This window comes from Dama dama, chromosome X (genome assembly GCF_033118175.1).
Source record: "Dama dama isolate Ldn47 chromosome X, ASM3311817v1, whole genome shotgun sequence".
Classification (NCBI taxonomy): Eukaryota; Metazoa; Chordata; class Mammalia; order Artiodactyla; family Cervidae; genus Dama; species Dama dama.
The window spans coordinates 133,995,201-134,014,815 of NC_083714.1; the positions used below are offsets into that span (position 1 = coordinate 133,995,201).

Genomic DNA, 19,615 nt, shown 5'->3' on the forward strand with positions numbered 1-19,615 from the left:
TCTTATCTGTACCATTCATGGTACTATATTGTTGTTGTTGTTCAGTCACTAAGTCATGTCTGACTCTTGCAACCGCATGGACTGTAACCCACAAGGCTCCTCTGTCCATGAAATTTCCCAGGCAATAATACTGGAGTGGGTTGCCATTTCCTTCTCTAGGAGATCTTCCTGATCCAGTGATTGAACCCACGTCTCCTACATTGGCAGGTGGATTCTTTATCACTGAGCCATGAGAAAAGCTGCATAGTATTACATTCTGGGTAGGAAAAACAATGAATTCTTATACAACATTTTCCACAGACCAGACAGGTTAAGTAACTTGCCCAGGGGAGAGCAGATAGTCAGTGCCAGAGCTGAATTTGAACCTGTGGGTGGTTTAACTTGAATCCATGCTGTCTCACTCCTAATTGTACTATGATACAGGGGTACAGGATTGTCAGGGTGGCCTTGCCTACATTAAAACAACAACAACGCAGATCTTAAGTAGTATGAGGAATACCCTAATTTGTCGGGTTCTAAGAACTTGCTAGGAATCTTTGCTGAGCTGGGTGTTAGGCTACTGAGAGATTTTATGTGTGTGTGTGTGTGTGTGTGTGTGTGTGTGTGTTTTAATACATAGCCACATTTGCTTGGAACCACGACTTCCTGTGAATGCCTTATGAAGTTATTTGAACAAGAGAAATAACCATATGAATTTTTTAAAAGTTTCTTGAAGTATATTGATTTTTAAAAATGGATGCAATTAGTAGTTCTCACGAGTCCTAAGAATGATTTATCTTGGCATGCATTGGGTCCGTGTAGAGCTCTTTAATACTCAGAAACTTTGCCGGTCCTGCTGGTGTGCTGGGGTAGGAATTGAATGTGGCCAGTAGCTTTTAAACATGTGCAGTACCGTGAGTGTTGATGTTGCCAGCACGAGTGGAAAAATGTATTGCTTAAAATGAACAAACAGGCAATGTTTAGTCTTTTGACTCCCTTTACATTTATTCTGACTGCTCATAGTTTCTGGGGGGGTGGGAGGGAGGAAGTAGGATTTGGCCCTCTTGTTCATCAGTAAGATCCTGACAAACAGTGGGATGTGGATTCTGAGGTCTGATGGTGACCTCCCGCTGCTGCTTCTCCCACTTGCAAAAGGAAAACAAAACACAACCTAGGAGATTCTGAAGTCGGATGATGGTGTAGCCTGAGTTTTTCAAACTCTGTCGTGCCTCCCAACCTTCGTGATCTGTCCTTTCCCATCTTGTGAAAGTGCAAATTCGGGCTCAGGGAGTCTTGGCCAGGTGGGTGGGGAAAGGCTGAGGCTGATGCTTTTTTTAGTAGCCTGAGTGTAACTGACCCTTTTCAGCCAGCCCTCTATCTGGGGACTGTCTTGGCCCCCTGAGTCACTTGGAGAAGTTTGAATACTATGGATTTCCAGACCCCACACCAAACTAATTGGATTAGAGTCACTAGGGCTGAGGCCAGCCAGGTATTTAGGGAGAAAAAAAAGCTACTGAAGTGATTTCATGATAAATCTGTCACCTTTGGTTTTACTGTGAGGGGGAGAAGGGGGATAATGACAGCTTTGAAAACTTCACTGTTGGAATCAGATTGAGATGTTTAAAGACAAACTTCCTGACATCCTAAGAGCTTCCTGTTTAACCTAAACTATGTGAGAAATCTTAGCATCTCCCCAACATGTAAGGGAATTGACCACTTCTTTAAGATTGTGCACAGACTGCTTTAAATCTGGGCGTATAGAGAAAAAAGCATAGTACTTAATGGTTAGTTTGCTGATCTGCTTAGCATTAGATAATGTCTGTGAGGGCTTGTGGAGTGCATCCAGGGAAGCTGGGGCCCAAATATGGAAAAGAGGAGTCATGATTATGAGGTAGGACTTACAGTTACCATCGTGAATATTTGAAGTGTTGTTTCAGCTCTTTCCTCTACTCCTGGGTTGGAGTTGCATTTCTGGGACGTTCGGAGAGCTGGGACAAGCAGGAGGGCTGGGCCATGTCTTTCTTGTGATGAAGCATCCACTCCACGGTGGGTTTCTGTGGGTCGTTTCTTTCACAGAGTGACTTTGTTTTGTTTTGATCACCGAGACTCTCCAGGAATTGGCTTTTTAACATTTCTTAAGTTTTGCTATTAATCTTTTCCCCTGAGATCCTGCAGGCAGATCAGACATTTGGTAAAAATGATCTTGCCAGCATTCCTCTGTTTATTGAGTCCCTTTAAAAATGTGCAGTCTTGCTTTAAAATCATATGTTTCCCATTCTAGTTGCATTTGTGACTTTTGGTACCCCAGCTCCTTACCTTTTGGTAAGGATTAAAAAAGGACAACTCCGTAATCAGGGGAAAAAAAAAGGCATTCCCACTCTTCCTTTTCTGAAAGCTTAGACATAGTGAGAGAGATGATGTGCATTGTCACCATTACCTTCTGCGTCAGGGAGCGTTTGCGCCGAGAAGCCAAAGTGTTCATTGTGGTTTCAGATGAGGGGTTTCTCACAGGGTGGCATGTACATGTTGTGGGTGCCGGTGTCTCTTGCTGGACCTGAGGTCACTCTAGGCCACTGGGTGTGGATGAGAGCCAGGACACTTGGGACCTCACTGGCTCACTCACTCCCAATGTCAATGACACAATTGACCTATAGGACCTATAGGAGAAGCTGGTGTCCTTCCCCAAAGAGAAAGAGCAGACCAGTTCAGTGGATGTCTGCTGAGTGTCTGTTATGTCTTGAGTGCTCTTTTAGGCCCTGGAGTCTAGCCTGGAGAGACAGACCCCAAAACATACTTTTTCAACCCGCCATGGCAAGCACACAGTATGCTCAGGGAGCCCAAAGGGATGGGACCTAAGAGCCAGTGCAGGATGAGCAGGATGAGATTAGTGACGAGGATAGCTGGAGCTAGAGTGAGCAAGAAAGTGGGTGTAGTGCGCCTAGAGGCTGTGGGGAGACAGTTGGATGAGTTTCTGGAAGTGAGCCTTGCCAGCGAGTGAAGTGGGAAGTGGGGAAAGTGAGGCTGGCAGGTGACGGGGACGTCGCATCCCTTTGTAAGGCACTTGGATTCTGCAACGAATTGGGATGCACTGAAGGAAGGATTTTAAGCAGGGACATGCTGCCATCAGCTGTGGATGAAGGTAAAGGCCCTTCAGCCTGGGACTTCTCCTGAATGAACATCTGCTCCCATGTAGTTTTATTTAAAAAAAACAAAAACAAAAACAGCTCTATTGAGATCTAATTTACATACTGTAAAATTCACCCATTAGAAGTGTCCCATTCAGTGGCTTTTAATATATTTACAGAGTTGTTTAATCATCACCGTAGTCTAATTTTTGAACTTGTCCATCACCCCCTGCCAAAGAAACCTTCTGCCCTTTTGCAGTCACTTCCATTTCCATGCCAGTCCTAGGCAACCACTCATCTTTGTCACTTCTCTCTTTTCTTGAACATTAAGGGGGATGTTTTCTGTGAGTGTTTTATTAACTTTAAAGGAGTCTCTTTTGCCAAATTACAAACTCTTGCTCTTGGCTCCCCTGACTGTTCTTGTCAGCAGCGCTTTAGCTCATCCCCCAAAGGCAGTGTGATCAGCTGCTAAAGGTGACATCAGAGACCTATGTTCTTGCTGTCTCTCTTCCACTGTATGGATCTGGCAGTAGCTTCACCCAAGGACTGGTTTCTCTGTGGTCATCAGGCCGTTGTAGGATGAGAGGCTTTGGCAGTGGGGCCCTCTGCTTCCTTGTTCATAGCTGTTTATGTAGAAGGAGTCCTTTCCTTCAGCCTGATTGGGTGAGCTTACTTCCTGTTGCTCACCCTGAACCAATGATTGGCTTACAATTAATTAGGCTGCCTCTCTGAAGCTGGGAATGGGCTCTATGGGGGAATAGGTGGACACCTGTGACTAAGAGTGGTACCCGAGCATTTTTGAAGCTGACCCTAGCTTTCCGTCTCTGTGAAAAGTGTTATCAGTTCAGCTCTCACTAATTCAGGAGTTCATCATAGTCTGATCAGGGAGTGCTCTGAAGTTTAGCTTTGGATGATGTCATAGTGTGGACAGTAAGGGGGATGATGGTAACATTAACTTATGTGGGATATTAATGATTTGTCTCTTTAGAAAACCTGTTTGCTTTAGGATAGGATTGTTTAAATATGTCACTAGTAATAAATAATAGAAAATCATTCTTATCTAGTTATTAAGTTAGCCCCTTGGAATCTCTCCTGGAGGGAAAAATAAAATAAAATCCTGTCCTGAATATGTCACTATTCGAGTTACCATATGAACTTGGAATTAGCAAAAATTGCCTTTCTTTCAAGTATAATCCATGCTTCACTAAGCCAAATAGACATTCTGCCAGTTATTTGGACTTTATTAAATTTTCTTTAATGTAGTAAAAAATCAGGGTAGGCCTGTGCTTTGCACAGCCATTTATTTGATTATGAGCTACATTTTCAAGTCTATTGTGGAGTGAGGTTTGTCCCCATGTAAGTACTGAGTGTTTGCTGGTGCAGCTCTTAATGGTGAGAACGGATGTTGAAGAAAGCAAACACCATATGCCCTTTGTTCCCCGTGCATGTCCCCTCCTGGAGGCTGGGTGGAGTGTTTCAGCTGTCTCGAATAATCTCCATTTTGCTGTGACTGCAGACTTTGTGGTTCTCCAGCTCTCCTCTCCGATGTTAGTTACAACTTCTTCCTAATTAGGTGGCTCTTCTTCCTCTTTCTCCTCCGGGGTCATAAAGGTTCCACACTCTCAAGTGCCAGAGACTGGATTAATTTGGAAAAAGTGTATTTCACTCGATTTGTGACAGAAATAAGCTCAGAGAGAGAGGAAAAAAAAACCAGCCAGTGTGAATGTGTAGTGGGAGGGGCGGGCGGGCGGGCTGGGTATGGGACAGGATGCTTAGAATAATTCTGCTGCCAAGTGAATCAGAGAGACTTGTAGTTCTCGCCGAGCACAGCACACACTCCTGCCCAGAGTTCAGACACAGTCAGCCCACACTCACCATTTCATACCCCACAGTATGGAGCTTTCCGCAGCCAAAGCCCCGAGCGCTGCTGCTGATGCGTCTGAGATTGTAAGTAGGCCATACATCTGTTTCAATTGTTATTCTGTCTGCATCTTTTGTAGCCTGTTGCCCGACTACTCTGTAGACTGGGAGGGAGGCATGATGGGGAATTCGGTCCTGGCTCAGTCCTTTCATGGTGGTGAGCCACACCGCTTTCCATTTGGACCCAGGCGTTTGAGTTTTCTTATTTGTGGAGGAAGGGAATTTCTTCCCCAAGCCCTCCTCTGTGACAGAAGTGGCTCTTGGCCGATGGCGGCGTCCATAAAGATTTCGAACAGCCCTATCATCTGGTGGGGTGGCTCTTTCCTTCTCCTGATTGCTATCAATGAGTTTTTTCCAGGGAACACGGCATACAAGACAACCCCAGCCAGCCAAGCCCACCCGCGAACCCCCAAGCCTGCAGGTGGCCCTTTCACGGGTGAAGTGTCCCTGGCGAGGGTTGGGAGCAGGTAACATTTCTAAGGTAGCTAGTAGAGTTGGGAGGCTGGGATGAAGGCAGGTGTGGAGTCCAGCTTTCCTATGGTGGGAAGAAATGATGGGACAGGAGGGGGGAATACAATGGGGGGAATAGGACAGAAAGAGTAGGGTTTTTTCAGACCACCGACCTGTTCCTCAGTGCCAGCCCAGGCAGCATGCAAGGCTCAAGTCCTCACTCAGCTAACTGTAGCCTGGGGCCACTCACAGAAACCTCTCTTAAGTTGTACTTTTCTCATTTGAAAGGTGTGATCATTGCACTTCATGGAAATGTTGGGGTATTTGGAGTGATGATTGTGATAGCACTTGGCACTTGGTAGGCCTTTCCTAAACCACGTATTTTGCCCTCCTTACCCCATCTCCTTCCTTAACGGGCTATTAGACTACTGATCCAAGAAGTGCACTGGACTGTGAAATGCCGCCTGTGTTGCTCTCTCCAGCTTGTTTAGGGACAGTCATTGTGGCCGTTGAGGTCTCTCGGTTGGGGTCATAAGCTTATCTTACTCGGCCATTTGGCTTGGTTACCCTTTTATTCACAGGCATAAGGAGGTCTTGGGGAGAAGTTGTGAGTGGGTCATGCCCATGTGCCACAGATCTGTTTGCATTACAGACCATGGAGCCTGGGGACCCAAGTGTCGTGAGTCCTAGAGAAAAAACGACCATTCAGAAGAGCCATTTCTTGTTCAGCTTTGAGTTTCTGAGTTATGAATACCTGTATTCAGCTGGCACAAGGGAGAAGATAAAGAAAAGATAGACCTCAAAGAACACTGCTCAGCAATTCATGTAATTTCGGATTCAGAAGTAGGTGTAGAGCACTGTCGTGTTGACTTTCCACCAGTTGTTTCGGTCAACCTGTTCATGGATTTAGGCAACCTCCATGTGCATGGATCAATTCTCAATTGCCTTTGCACCATTATGTGTGTTTGCTTGTTTATGGGACTTTCTAGAGCCTGTCTTGTTAATCAGTTTTACTATGTGCTTTATATTTGCTGACTGTGAGCTAATTGCTAGTAATAGTGTTCCCTTGTCAGTTATAAGTTCTCCCACCCCTTTCTCTCCATTGAATTCCATGTGTTTTATCTCACATGTAGACTAAAATTCTTTGTCTCTAGCTGGTAAGACTCCTCAATAACTGTATCTGTGAGCTCTGAGACACTGGTAATTTTTATTATTGATTTTGGTGACATAATATCATAATCTGCACACTTTGTTTTATGTGCAATGATTTAAGAGTACGCCTTTCCCCTTAACCATCATCAAAGTCATGTGTCACAGTGTACCAACTTGGAGTAGCTCTCTGTTGCTCTTCATTGGACTCCATCTTCTTGCCCATGGCTGGCTGTGCCTTGTGTGGTCTGGCACGTGCCTGCCTCTCCAGCCTCATCGTGGTCACCCTCCCACCTGGCCACTTCCTTCTCCCCTGGGCCCTGGCCACCCCAGCTCCTCCTGAGCCCTTTCCCGCTGCTGGTCTCAGGCACTTGGGGTGCTGTCACTGGGGAGCAGCCTTCTCTGGCTGTTGCTTGGCTGCCTCTTGCTCTACTTTCAGGTGTTAACTCAGAGAAGCCCTCCTGGGCCATCTTATCTAATGGGACTTCCTCCATCTTAGGTTTCCTTTCTCCTTTCCTGTCACATCGCCATATCTATTTCTTGCAGAATGCTTACATCACAGCCTGTAAATCTCTTGTTGCCTCATTGATTTTCTTGGCACTTGCTACCTCCTCCGTTGGAATTTCAGCCCTGGTGTGGGCAGAGGTCTTGTCTGTCTTATCCCATTGTATCCCCAGCCCCTAACTCTGTTCTGGACACTTAGTAGATGCTCAAGAAATATTTGTTAAATAGTTAGAGGCTTTGGATGATGGACACAGTGGCTGCCTTTTAAGTAGTGTGTTTCTACAGCCTGATAAAGTTAGTTCCTGCTTTTCTGTGCTGGACTCTCCCATGTGCCTCCGTCATCACTCTGGTACTTCGGGAGCACTCCAGACCCTAGGGCCCTGTTTCCCTCTCCTGGCAAGCCCATGGCTGGTATCTGGAGTCGCCCTCTAACTGCTGTAAGCATCACTTTTGTTCTCAAAATGAAAACCACCTGTCTTCAAAGTGATTTGCTTAAAACAAATGCTTATTTCTTTACCAAGGCCTTCCTCCCCTTCTGCCTTTCGCCACCTCCTGCCAAGAATAATGGGAAAACCCTCTTATCTTGGAAAGTGTTTTTTTCCTCTGCTCAGAATCCATAGCTGGATGATTTATCACCCAGTGTGCTGGGCAGTAGCTTCCCTGCTCTGCCACTCTCAGACATCAGAGGCTTGAAGGGGGTCCCATGATGGGGGCTCAGCCTGGATACTGCCTGTCTTTGTATATTTCCTTTAAGCGTCCTTCCTACAGATAAGGAACCTAGCCCAGGGCACCAAGTAAATGGCAGCAGGATTGGAGACAGTATCTTAAGTTCTCTGTGGTGGACTGTTAGCCAGATCATTGATCCTTTACACCAACTCCAGGAGGTAAATAATATTACCCCCCATTTTAGAAATGGTGAGCTAGAGGCTCCCAGAGGTTATGTAGATTGTAACCAGCCAGGATCAGAACCCAGGTCTCCTGGCTTCCAAATTCTATTATTTGTCAGTGTACTCAGTGTTTCTTAGGCTTTTTTTTTTTTCCCACTGTGTCCTTCAGTTTTAAAAAAAGTCTGACAACCTAGTATACATGTGCACATATAGTACACATGTGCATGTACAGACACATACATGTAGATGCAAAACATCTCCTGGAGCAATAAGTGAAGTCGCTCAGTCATGTCCAACTCTTTGCGACCCCATGGACTATAGCCTACCAGTTTCCTCCATCCATGGGATTTTCCAGGCAAGAATACTGGAGTGGGTTGCCATTTCCTTCTCCAGGGGCTCTTCCTAACCCTGGGATTGAACCCGGGTCTCCCACATTGTAGGCAGATGTTTTACCATCTGAGCCACCAGGGAAGTTCGTTGCATGAAGCAATAGTTGCCTTCATTGTGTATGGTGCACTCTTTTATTCTGTATTCTTTTTAAAGAATGCTGGTCAGGGTATAGCAGGATTCCATTCTTTTTTTTAAAGCTGAATAATTTTTCATTGTTTTATATGCCATGGTTTCTTTATCCATTCATCCATAACTGGACAGTGAAGTTGTTGCGATATCTTCCTTGCCATGGGCTGCTGGGAGATGGAAATGGGGAGTTGCTGTTCAGTGGGTATGAAGTTCCAGTTATGCAAGAGGTATATATTGTAAAGTTCTGTTGTACAGCAATAATGTATTGTGCACTTAAGTTTTAAGAAGGTAGTTCAAGTGCTCTTACCACCCCTCCCCCCCCCACACAGTGCTGGTGAGGACCTTCTAAATTGATTGCATGGCCCACTAATTGACAGTAATCAGAAGTGTGGCAGCTGGCGAACACTAGTGTAGGTGACATGTAATATATGCTTACTTTACATAGAGGTTTACGCGATGTAAGCTACTTTCTAAAATGACTGTGAAGTATAGCATAAGAACACATATAAAATGGACAAAAGAGTAAGCTGTTTGAAGTTTTGGAAACTGAACATATCTGTGTAACCATCAGATCAAAACACACACCGCTGATTTAAGCTTCTTTGATTCAAGACAGGCAGACGTGGAGTACAACAAGAAACAGATATGCCCACAATTTGTTCTGAATTATGCACATCCAGCTTGCTTGATGGAATTTCTCTTTTTAGATCCATATTTTGTGTTTCTAGTGACGGAACCAGACTGGTATTTTAGATCTAACAGCCACCCAAGGAATGGAACAAGGTTTCTATAGGGATTGTCAGAAATGGGCAGAAAAGGAGGCTGGATGAACATGGGCCTGGAGAAATATGAATGAGGAAGAGGAGGGAAGGGCAGGACCTCACAGTGGGATATGGAAACATTCAAGTGTGAGGATTTATGGTGATAATAATTGAGGCCAATTTTACTGAAATTGGCGATGGGAAGGAGGGTGTGAGGGAAGAAGGAAGGGAACTTGTGATTAGAGTCCCAGGCCCCTAGAAGCGAGTGAACTTTTGTGTGAAATAAGGAACTTTTACCTCTCATGGTGAGTGTTGACTTTTAGAGAAAATTGTTTTAGCACACCAAAGCAAGCTGCTTATTTCTTGGTGGAAGACATAAATGCATCTCAGTGCAAAAGCAAGCTAGAGTTAGCACAGCTTTTCAGCGTTCGTAATACATGTGTTCTGCAAGCTGTCTAGGTGGACAGATTGTTCACAGCTCTTTGTAATGTGATGTTCGTAGAAATGAAAGAGAGCAAATACTTTACTGAGCTTTTAAACATTACATGCTTTTACAAAATTTAATTAATCAACACCCTTGGTGAAATGCAGTGATAGCAAATTTTGTCAAACTGCAACCGTTTCCTTGAATCAGGGTCTTTGGAATAATAATAAAGTCCTTTAGCTTTGTGGATTAGATAAGCTCTTACTCATTGTTCATACTTGTGAAAGAGACTTGGAACTTTTATACATTTGGTATGTGTTTCCTGGCATTCTTGACCTGTGGTGCTCACTCCTGGGTTTGTGCTTAATTCTGCATGTGTTGTGACTGTGTTTGTGCAAGAAAAGTCCTGGGGCTATAACACACACACACACACACACACTGGCACAGAGGAGGCACACACACACACACACACACACACACACACACTGGCACAGAGGAGGCGCCCTGCTGGGGACAGGGAGTGGGTGTGTCTGACTTATTCTTTGCTTGGAGCGGAGTGTCAAGCCAGGGTACTAAGTACTTGCTAGATGAATGGGGAGGGAGAAAGGAAAAAAAAAATCCCAACTAGCATTTACTAGTATATACTGTGTGCTTTGCCTCTTTTAGCTGATCTAATCATCAGAACCAGCCTTTGGGGGTGGGCACTGTGAATATCCTTATCTTTAGAGTGACTTCATGTCCCTGTTTGCCAGAGGACTGTCCTGGTATCTGCCTGTTGTCCTGGCATTGATGTCAGTAGCATCCTTTTCACTCTGAAATGTCCTGGTTCAGATGATAAATTCTTTTACTCTAAAATGTTCTGGTTTGGATAGACAGAGGAGGAAACTGAGGCACAGAGAAATCACATCACTTTCCACAGTCACCAGTCAGTTGACAGTAGTGCTGGTTTTCTTCCTAGAAGCCTGACTCCAGATCTTGTCGCTTGACCATCAAGTTCTGCTGCTGCGCACCTTAGGTCAAGGAACATGTAGTATAAAAACAGCATTCTTGATGGTTCAAATCACCACTATGACATGTGACTCAGGGCAGGAAGAGTGTACGGGCGAAGACCCATTGCAATCCTCTGTGTGCATTCACCGATAAATCTAGACAATGAGTAGCTCAGGGTGATAATACTGTTCCTGTGTATGTGGTGCTTCGTCATTTACAGAACCCTTTCTCCTCCACTATTGTGTTGAAACTTCTTGTACGCTCTGGGGCGTGGGTGGGTGGTGGTATTTCCATTTTAGGAAGAAGGATGCAAGATCAGCAGGCTGCTGTGGTCACCTGCCTGAGGTTTTACAGCCAGAAAAGGAGCTGATCCAGGATTCAACTCAGATATTCTGCCTCCATCAGCAGTGCATTTTCCGTACGCCAAGCCGTGCCTTATGCAGCTATTTGATGGTGCTGCCTTTTTAATTTTTTTTAATTGAGGTACAGTTCATTTACAGTGTTGTGCCAGTCTGCTGTACAGCACAGTGACTCAATTATACACATATAGACATTCTTCTTTAAAAGATTTTTTCCATTATGGTTTATCACAGGATATTGGATATAGCTCCATGAGCTGTACAGTAGGCCCTTGTTTATCCATCCTGTAAATAATAGTTTACATCTCAAGGGTGTTGTTTATGGAGCATAAAGATGTCACCTGAAGATTCATTAACCCCAACACAGGACTTCTCAACCTTGACACTCTTTGACATTTTGGGCTATTTTAAGGCTATTGTGAGGCTGTCCCTTGCACTGTGGGATGTTTAGCAGCATCTCTGACCTCTACCCACTAGATGCCAATAGCACACAGCTCCTTTCCTCACCTAGTTGTGACAGTGAAAACTGTCTTCAGGCACTGTCAACATGTACCCTGGGACACAGTTGCCCCTGGTTAGACCTGTCTTTCCCTCTCCCTCTAGTTTCTGAAGCATCAGAAAAACTATTGAAAGCCCCACAAAGGGACAGAAGAAGAGGACAAAGCGACACATTTCATGTGGGAATTTGCTTCCATGGAAGAACATTGGGTTCTTATCCCAAGGAAGGGTAAGATAGCCAGCATTTTAGAAATCACACAAAAGTTTTTTAAATAAAAAAGTTAGAATAGAGATGAATTGAAATATGCACATTAAAATCTCCTGTAATCCAACTGCCCAGAGATAACTATAATTTAAAGTATGCTCTTGTTCCTCCTAACCTTTTCCAACACATGTATAAATATGTGTATCATTTTCCAAATAGGGCTGTCCACAAATGTTGTCAAAATCAGCTTTTTAAAAAAATCTTAAATGTGCCACCAACATCTTTCTGTATCTATGCTGTTGAACTGCAGAGCATTTCATTGTATGGCTATGGTATAATTTATGCACTCAGCCTCCTGTTGTGTACATTTGTTTCATTTCCAATTTTGCTTTTGCTATTACATACAAAGCTCTGATGAGGATTCATGTGTGTGCATCTAAGCCCTTCACAGCTTTTTTTCCTTATAGAAATAAGGAAATTTTAGCATCTCATGAACAAGATACCCAATTCATAATGTGCTGAATTGTATTTTGATTATATTATGTACTTTTGCCCCTTAAAATTATGAAAAGTGCACTGATAAAATTTTAATTATGCACTCAACTTGCAAAATGCAGTGTGGAATGTTCTTTGGTTTTCTGATTAAATGATGACTAATAAGACACCATTTAGATTTCATGCCTTCTTCATGAAAACCACTCTTAACTGTATCAGGCTACTTCCTGAGTAGGAATTACAGCCCATTGACAATCAGTAAGTCTTCTTTTAAGACTCTGTTCACTGCTGAGAGCAATTTAGGGCTAAGTTCTCATGAATTCTCACTGCTCATATATTTTTCTTATATGTGTTTAAAATGAGGGAAAAAAAACCCACCTCGTGGTTGAAGCACAACAGAAGAGCTTAAGTAGATTTCCCTACTTTACTTCCCTCTTGTTTTTTTAATTCTCTAGAATTTTATTGCAACTACAAACAATAAAAACACAACTTTTTAAAAAACCCGACAAACTACACAGTATGCAAGGTCTGATCCAATTGGCTTTTTTTCAATTAATGATTCTTGCTATGTCTGCTCCTTATTCTGTATAATTGGTGCCCTATTTGGGATTGTTTCCAGTCTTTCTTTTTTTCCTGCAACAAAGCACCCTATTTTATGTGAGTCCACCCATAGGATAAATGCCTCACAGTGGAGTTGTTGGGTTAACAGTCTCTCCTTAGGATTTTCATAGATATTGTAGATATTGCTAAATTTCCCTTTCACCAATCATATTGCCCTTCCACCTATATATATAGGGTGGCTTTCCGGTGGCTCAGATGATAAAGGTTGGGAAGATCCCCTGGCGGAGGAAATGGCTACCCACTCCAGCATTCTTGCCTGGAGAATTCCATGGACAGAGGAGCTTGTCGGGCTACAATTCATGGGATCGCAAAGAGTCGGACACGACTGAGTGACTGACACTTTCACTTTCGTGTGTGTGTGTGTATCTCTTGACTTGCTTCCATTGGGTATTTTTTTCTGCCTGGCATAAACTATGGATTAATAAACTAGGGACACAATAGTTGAACCTCATCTATGGAAAGGGCCATAATCTGGATTAGGAGGAGACCTCAGTCTCCCTTGGGATTGGTTTTTGGCCTTGGAAGACTTGTGCTGTGCTCAGTCATGCCTGACTCTTTGTGACCCTTTGGGCTGTAGCCTGCCAGTCTCCTCTGTCCATGGGATTCTCCAGGCAAGAATGCTAGAGTGGGTTGCCATGCCCTCCTTCAGAGGATCTTCCTGACCCAGGGATCAAACCCACGTCTTCTGCATTACAGGTGAATTCTTTACCCACTGAGCCACTGAGGAGGCCTGGGGACACCTGGGGGGATATGTATTTACTGATTTTCTTCTGGGATTGGCCTGGAACTGGCTTTTTCTCTTGTATGAAAGTATGGAGTAAGAAGTATATGTGAAAGTTGGGTGACAATACCCAGGTAGACAACTTTCTGGTGATATTTGATGACATGTCTCAATTAGAATTGAGGTGGTTAGAAATGGACATTTGTTAATAAAGAGGTGACAACATTTACTTCTCATTGGGTCTCTGAAATAGAAGGGCCTATCATTTAGCATTTGGTACAGTGTACCAAATGTAACATGTCAATATAATAAATGTAAATGTAATATGATAAAATCATTTCATAATCATTTTCACTCCCCTTACATTTTATGTGAAGTCTTTTCTGATGTTTTTTCCTTCTCTGTCTTTGTCTACTCGCTGGGGATAATTTTTTGTACTGTCCTTTTAAAAAACTGATAATCATGATAAGTACTGCATTTTGGGTCTTTTGTTGTTTTGTTATCTGTGACCAGCTTTGCCTCCCTAATCAAATGTTCACCATCCCTTGGTTTCTAGTCCTCAGAATCCTAGCATGGGGTTTGGGATGTATGTATTTGGGTTGGCTGCTCACTTCAGAACTTTCCTTATTTTATGGGGTCTCTGGGCTTGGTGAAAGGGAACCATTCCTGGACAGTCTTCATTTTTTTTGGCCCCCAGAACAGTGCTCATTAAGGTCTCTGTTGCCTCACTCTTCAGGGCCTTGCTTTTCTGCCCAGGGGAAGGCACAGCAAGGTGCCATCATTTTATTGATGTTGTGTTTGAAGCCATGGAGGCTGGCTGACATTTGAAGATGGTTCCGTGAACCCTGGTGGGCACAGCAGCTGCCATGGCTCTGGGTAACAATATGAGGGGCCTGTGTTTTCTGAGAAGTCTGGGGGGTTTCTGATGGGTGCTTCAAATGCTCACTCACTGCAGTCTTGAGCAGAATTTTTTGAGTCAGCCTTGGCGAGCCACCCTGAGGCTGAGATACAGAGAGGAAAGCAGGGCTGAGGGAACCGACTTCTCCTGTCAGTGAGCCTGAAATTGGGGCAACTCTTGGTTGGAGCCCCCTTGTCCAGCACTCTAGCTAATGTTAGGAGATTACCTAGGAGCTTGGGGCTCCTGCCCAGAAGGTGGAAGCTGACATCTGTTTAGGTTTGACCTCCAGTGGGGCTCCTTGTGGGGATGAAGGGGCTCTCCTCTGCCTTCTCTTCTGTCCTCCAGGGCTCACACCCAGGGCCTGCTGACACGGCTCTCACGGGAGCTTCCAGAGGCATGGCTGGCCTCGACCTCAGCAGCAAGTCTTAGAAAAGAAGCAAGCCACAGAACTTTATTTTTCTTATTGTTCAAGTAATATATTTTCTTTTGGAGCTAATAAAGGAGACTTTTAGGGGCAGGCAGTGTGATCCAAGGAAAATGGCCTTTGGCACCAAATTGTTCTGGGGTGGACTGTGAGCTCTGCAACTTCCTTCTTAAGGGGCTGTTATGAGCTGAATTGTGTGTGCGCCCCAGCCCCCCCAAATTTTATGCTTCTGGTTCCTCAGAATGTGATGATATTTGAAGACAGGGCCTTTTAAAGGGGTAATTGAGTAAAAATGAGGCCAATCTGACTGGTGTCCTTGTAAGAGTAGGGGACTGGGACACAGACACCAGGGACGCACACACTAAGCAAAGACCATGTGAGGATGCAGCAAGAAGGTGGCCATCTGAAAGCTCAGGAGAGAGGCCTCTGATGAAACCAGACCTGCAAAGACCTTGATTTTGGACTTCTAATCTCCAGAAGTGAACTGTGGGAAATAAATTTCTGTTATTTAAGCATCTCAGTTTGTACAACAGCCCTGGCACATGAAAATAGGTGCTTTTATCAAGTCAGCTTCTCCAGTTTTGCATGCCCCATCACTAAAGAGAAGACCAGAACACCTGCCTTTCAGAGTCTATGTAAGGGACAGACATAATCCTGGCTTAGAGCAGATACTCATAACTGGTGCTGGTGGTTTAATAATAAATGGTAGAAACCACTGCCCTGCCCCTCACCCAGGTTTTCTGGCCTCATCCTGATATCAGGATTTTTTCCCCCTTCCTTCCTTTTTTTATTCTTTACTTTTAAGTCCTTTACAAACAGGGTTGCAAAGAATTCCTGGGGTCAGAGGAGGTGGGTACTTCATGTATTTAACAAGCAATGAAATATTTTCTTCTGAGTAATCCTTTTCATCCTTTTAATCTTCTAACATACTGGAGTTCCAGGTACAATTTTGTTTAGGACAAGGATTTTGCTGCTAAAGTTGATTGAAAGTGACTTTTGGTGTGGTATGTATATTTCCTGGACCTAATATCTAGTTTGCTAGGGCTACCATCACCAAGACCACCAACTAGAGGTACTTACACAACAAAAATTTATTGCCTCACAGTTCTGGAGCCTGGAAATCCAAGATGATGGTGTGAGCAGGGTTGATTCCTTCTGAGGTTCTGAGGGTGAACCTGTTCCAGGCCCTCTCTCATAGCTTCTGGGGCTTTGCTGGCCTTGACTTTTAGATATATCACCTTGATCTTTGCCTTCATCTCTGCATGACGTTCTCTCTGTGTGCACACCTCCATTTCCAAATTTCTCCTTTTTGTAAAGACGTCAGTTATATTGGATCAAGGCCCAGTCAAATCACCTCATCTTATTGATTGTCTGCAAAAACCCTATTTCCAAATACAGTCACATTCACAGGTATTGGAGAGTAAGAATGTAACGTCTTTTGGTGGATACAATTCAAGTCCTAACAGCAATGATACTGGAACCCGATTTGCCATCTGTGTCCCTCTGCCTGCAGCTGGCAGCTTCCCAAGAGGAGTGTCCTCGCTTGGTCTACAGTTCCCATCCATCATGCAGATTTCAGCTCAGAAGTCACCTCCTCAAAGAGGCCTTCTGTAGCTACTCTCTGCATAGACTGATGGAATGAATGAAATAGATTGTGGAGTAAAATTGAACTGTGACTGTGAATGATGTTGCTATTTTGCCCTAAGAGCATGAGGGAGCTTCTCTCGCCCCACCATAAATGTTACTTGTAGCTTTCTTGTATATCTTGGCTGTGTCACCACCACAGATGCTATTTAAGTATCATTTTGTGCCTGTGAATTGAGATGTCGGGCACCTCCCGAATGTCATGATGTTTCCTGTTCTGTGTGCAGAGCATGCCAAGAGGACTCAATCTGTTGGATTTTAATTTTTTTTTTGCAGTGAATCACAGCTTGATTATGATTGTACAGTAATTCACACAGCAAAACTGGCTAGAACCCTTCTCTGAAGGACCTCTTGGGTCTAGAAAACCTGCAAGTTATGAGTAAGGGAGACATTTCCTGATTCCAGTAAATTGGTTAGTGTTGATTGAGTATGCTCTATTTGCTAAAACCTTGCTCAGTGCTGTGCAGACCTAGGTAGCAGAGATAAAAGTTATGGCCTCCAGCATCACACAGTTCACATCAGATATTTGAAAAATAAACGCCAATCCACACAAAGTTGCATGAGAATGTGTAGTATAGAAATTAAGAAGAAAAGGCTGCTCACTGTGGGCCAGAGAGTCAGGACAGGCTTTGTGGAGGAACTGAGCTTAAGCTTGGACTGTACTGAAACAGGGAAAGATCCAAGAAGAAGAGGGAAAATACTTGTCCAGGATAATAGTAACACACAGGGAAGGTATTTAATAGTCCCACTATGTGTATTGAGCAACCTTGTTTTAATAAAATTGTTTTTTTTTTTTCACAGCATAGATACGATCTGGTTTAGAATAGGAAAATTTGGGGAACAGCTAAACTTCCCATCAACTTGGGAAGAATAAATTAGAGTAATCTCTATACTATATGGGACACTGTACAGCCAGAAAAAAAGAATGGTAATACTTTTTACTGATATGGAAAGACACCCCAAATAGATTGTTGAGTGGGAAAAGCAAAGTTTTGGAGAGCATGAATCATATAGTAATGTATGATATTTGCTTAAAGACACTGGAAGATACCCAAGAAACTAATTACAGTTAGGAGTGATGGTGGTAAACTAGAGTAGTGGGAGCTGGATTACATGTGTCTCTGTGTTTTATTTCAGAGATGTGAATGATACAAGTGTATCCTATTCAGAAAGATAAAAAGAAATCTAGGGGTGCTGATGTTAGTGTTAGCTCACACTGTTGGTCTGACATGGATTGCTGTGTCTGGGGGCTTCGTCTTGCTGGGACAGAATGAACGGAGATTACCAGCCACACTAGACATCTAAAGGATAAGCCTTTGCGTTTGTCCAGAGAAGGAAATTCTCTTCACCAGGTTTTCACTTTTATGGGTTATCACTAGAAATGTTTCTAATACGCGCTAAGTTGAGGGAATAGTATAAGGACCCCCCTTTGTGCCCGTCATCCGGTTTCAGCAGTCACCAGCTGCTGGCCAGTCTCATTTCATGGCTTCTCCCTCCTCCTCCTCACTACCCCCCTCCACCCCAACCTTGATTCTTTTGAAGGCAGTGCCTTTCCGATTGTTTTATTTAGAATTATGACTCGGACCTCCTGGAACCCACATGGCCATGCTTGAGGTGGAAAAAACTTTCTTGAACTGAATTTGACTCATCTCCCTTGGTGCAGTTTTTAAAAATTATGGTAAAATACGCATAACATAAAATTTACCATCATAATGATTTGTAAGGGTACAGTTCAGTAGTGTCAAGTGGTGTTCACATTGCTGTGCAGCGGATCTCCAGAACTCTTTCATCTGGTGATGTAAGAACAATTCCCCACTCCCCGTCCCCCTCAGCTTCTGGCAACCACCTTCTACCTTCTGTGTCTCTGAATCTGACTACACTAGGTACCTCACACAAGTGGAATCAGACAGTACTTGTACTATTGTAACTGGGTTATTTCACTTAGCAGAATGTCCTCAGTGTTGGTCTGTGCTGGAGAATGTGTCAGAATTTCCTTCCTTTTTCAGGGCAAAGAATATTTTATTGTAGGAATAGAACACGTTTTTGTTTGTTCATTCATCTATCAGCTGACTCTAGGGTGGACTTGACTTTTTGCCCCCTTCTAGAATATAGTGTTTTGCATCTCATAACAATTTCATGCCACAGCACTATGATCCTCCAGTTAAGAGAATAATCCTGAGCAGTTTGAGGATTTTTATGACAAAAACTTGACCTGCAAAGACCAGCAAACCTTCCTTTCTACTCTTGTGCTGAGGACACCTTTTTCCCTTAAAGCTCTGATATTGAATCTTGTCTCTCATTAGAATAGATTATGAATTTAGGGAGAACAGGGCAGAGGTGGGGAGGTATCTTCCTTTGCCCTCTACCTGGCACTGTGCTTGGTCAGGTGCTCATGAAATGTTTGTTACAGGGTGAACCCTACTCTAGACAAGTCACATAACCATATCTGTGTGTTTAGGGAGTTGAACCCAATGAATTCTAAAGGTCCTTTTGGTTCTAGCACTGTTTGGGTCCATTAAATCTTGTGATGAAAAGTTCAAACTCTGGAAGACTGGAGAGTGGGGGATGGGGGGAGAGAGATTTTTGGGAAGATCTGTTTGTAGTACCCCTTGAATTATACCCCAGAGACAGTTGCCTACAAATAGAACCACCCCAGGATATAGTATTTCTTAAAATAGCATTTTGGATTTGAGATTTCCTCTGTGTGTGGTGGTAACATTCTTTGAATAACAAAAAAGCCAGCAGCTAAACAGTTATTTTAAGTTTAGCTTAATTGTGTACCACGTTTTGTAGATATACAAGAATAGAAACGAAACCTACTCTTCACATCATCATCTTTACAAAGAATAATTTTACCATGAGCAGACATCAAGGCAATAGCAACTAAGTAAAAGAAAGCTTCCAGAATTAGAGATCGAAATCTGGTAAGGAACAGTGGCGGGAGTTACGATTTGAGTATTGAATCTTGTTGATTTTCTGAACTATGCGCTGGTTTCTGCATTTTTGTTTTAAGCCTGGTTTCCAAAAGACTCTTGCTGGCAA

General features: G+C 43.5%; 1 protein-coding gene across 4 annotated transcripts in view; it reads left to right on the forward strand.

Moving 5' to 3' along the window:
• SH3KBP1 (SH3 domain containing kinase binding protein 1) overlaps positions 1-19,615 on the forward strand; it is a 334,741-nt gene that overhangs the window by 71,386 nt on the left and 243,740 nt on the right. The window contains exon 1 of one of the 4 annotated variants that reach the window (XM_061136774.1): positions 4,904-5,051. The exons of the other annotated variants lie outside the window; for them this stretch is intronic. Within the exon in view, the coding sequence (XP_060992757.1) occupies positions 4,998-5,051 (54 nt within the window). The 5' untranslated portion in view covers positions 4,904-4,997. Of the gene's footprint in view, positions 1-4,903; positions 5,052-19,615 lie in introns of those variants that run through there. 4 annotated transcript variants of the gene reach the window in all.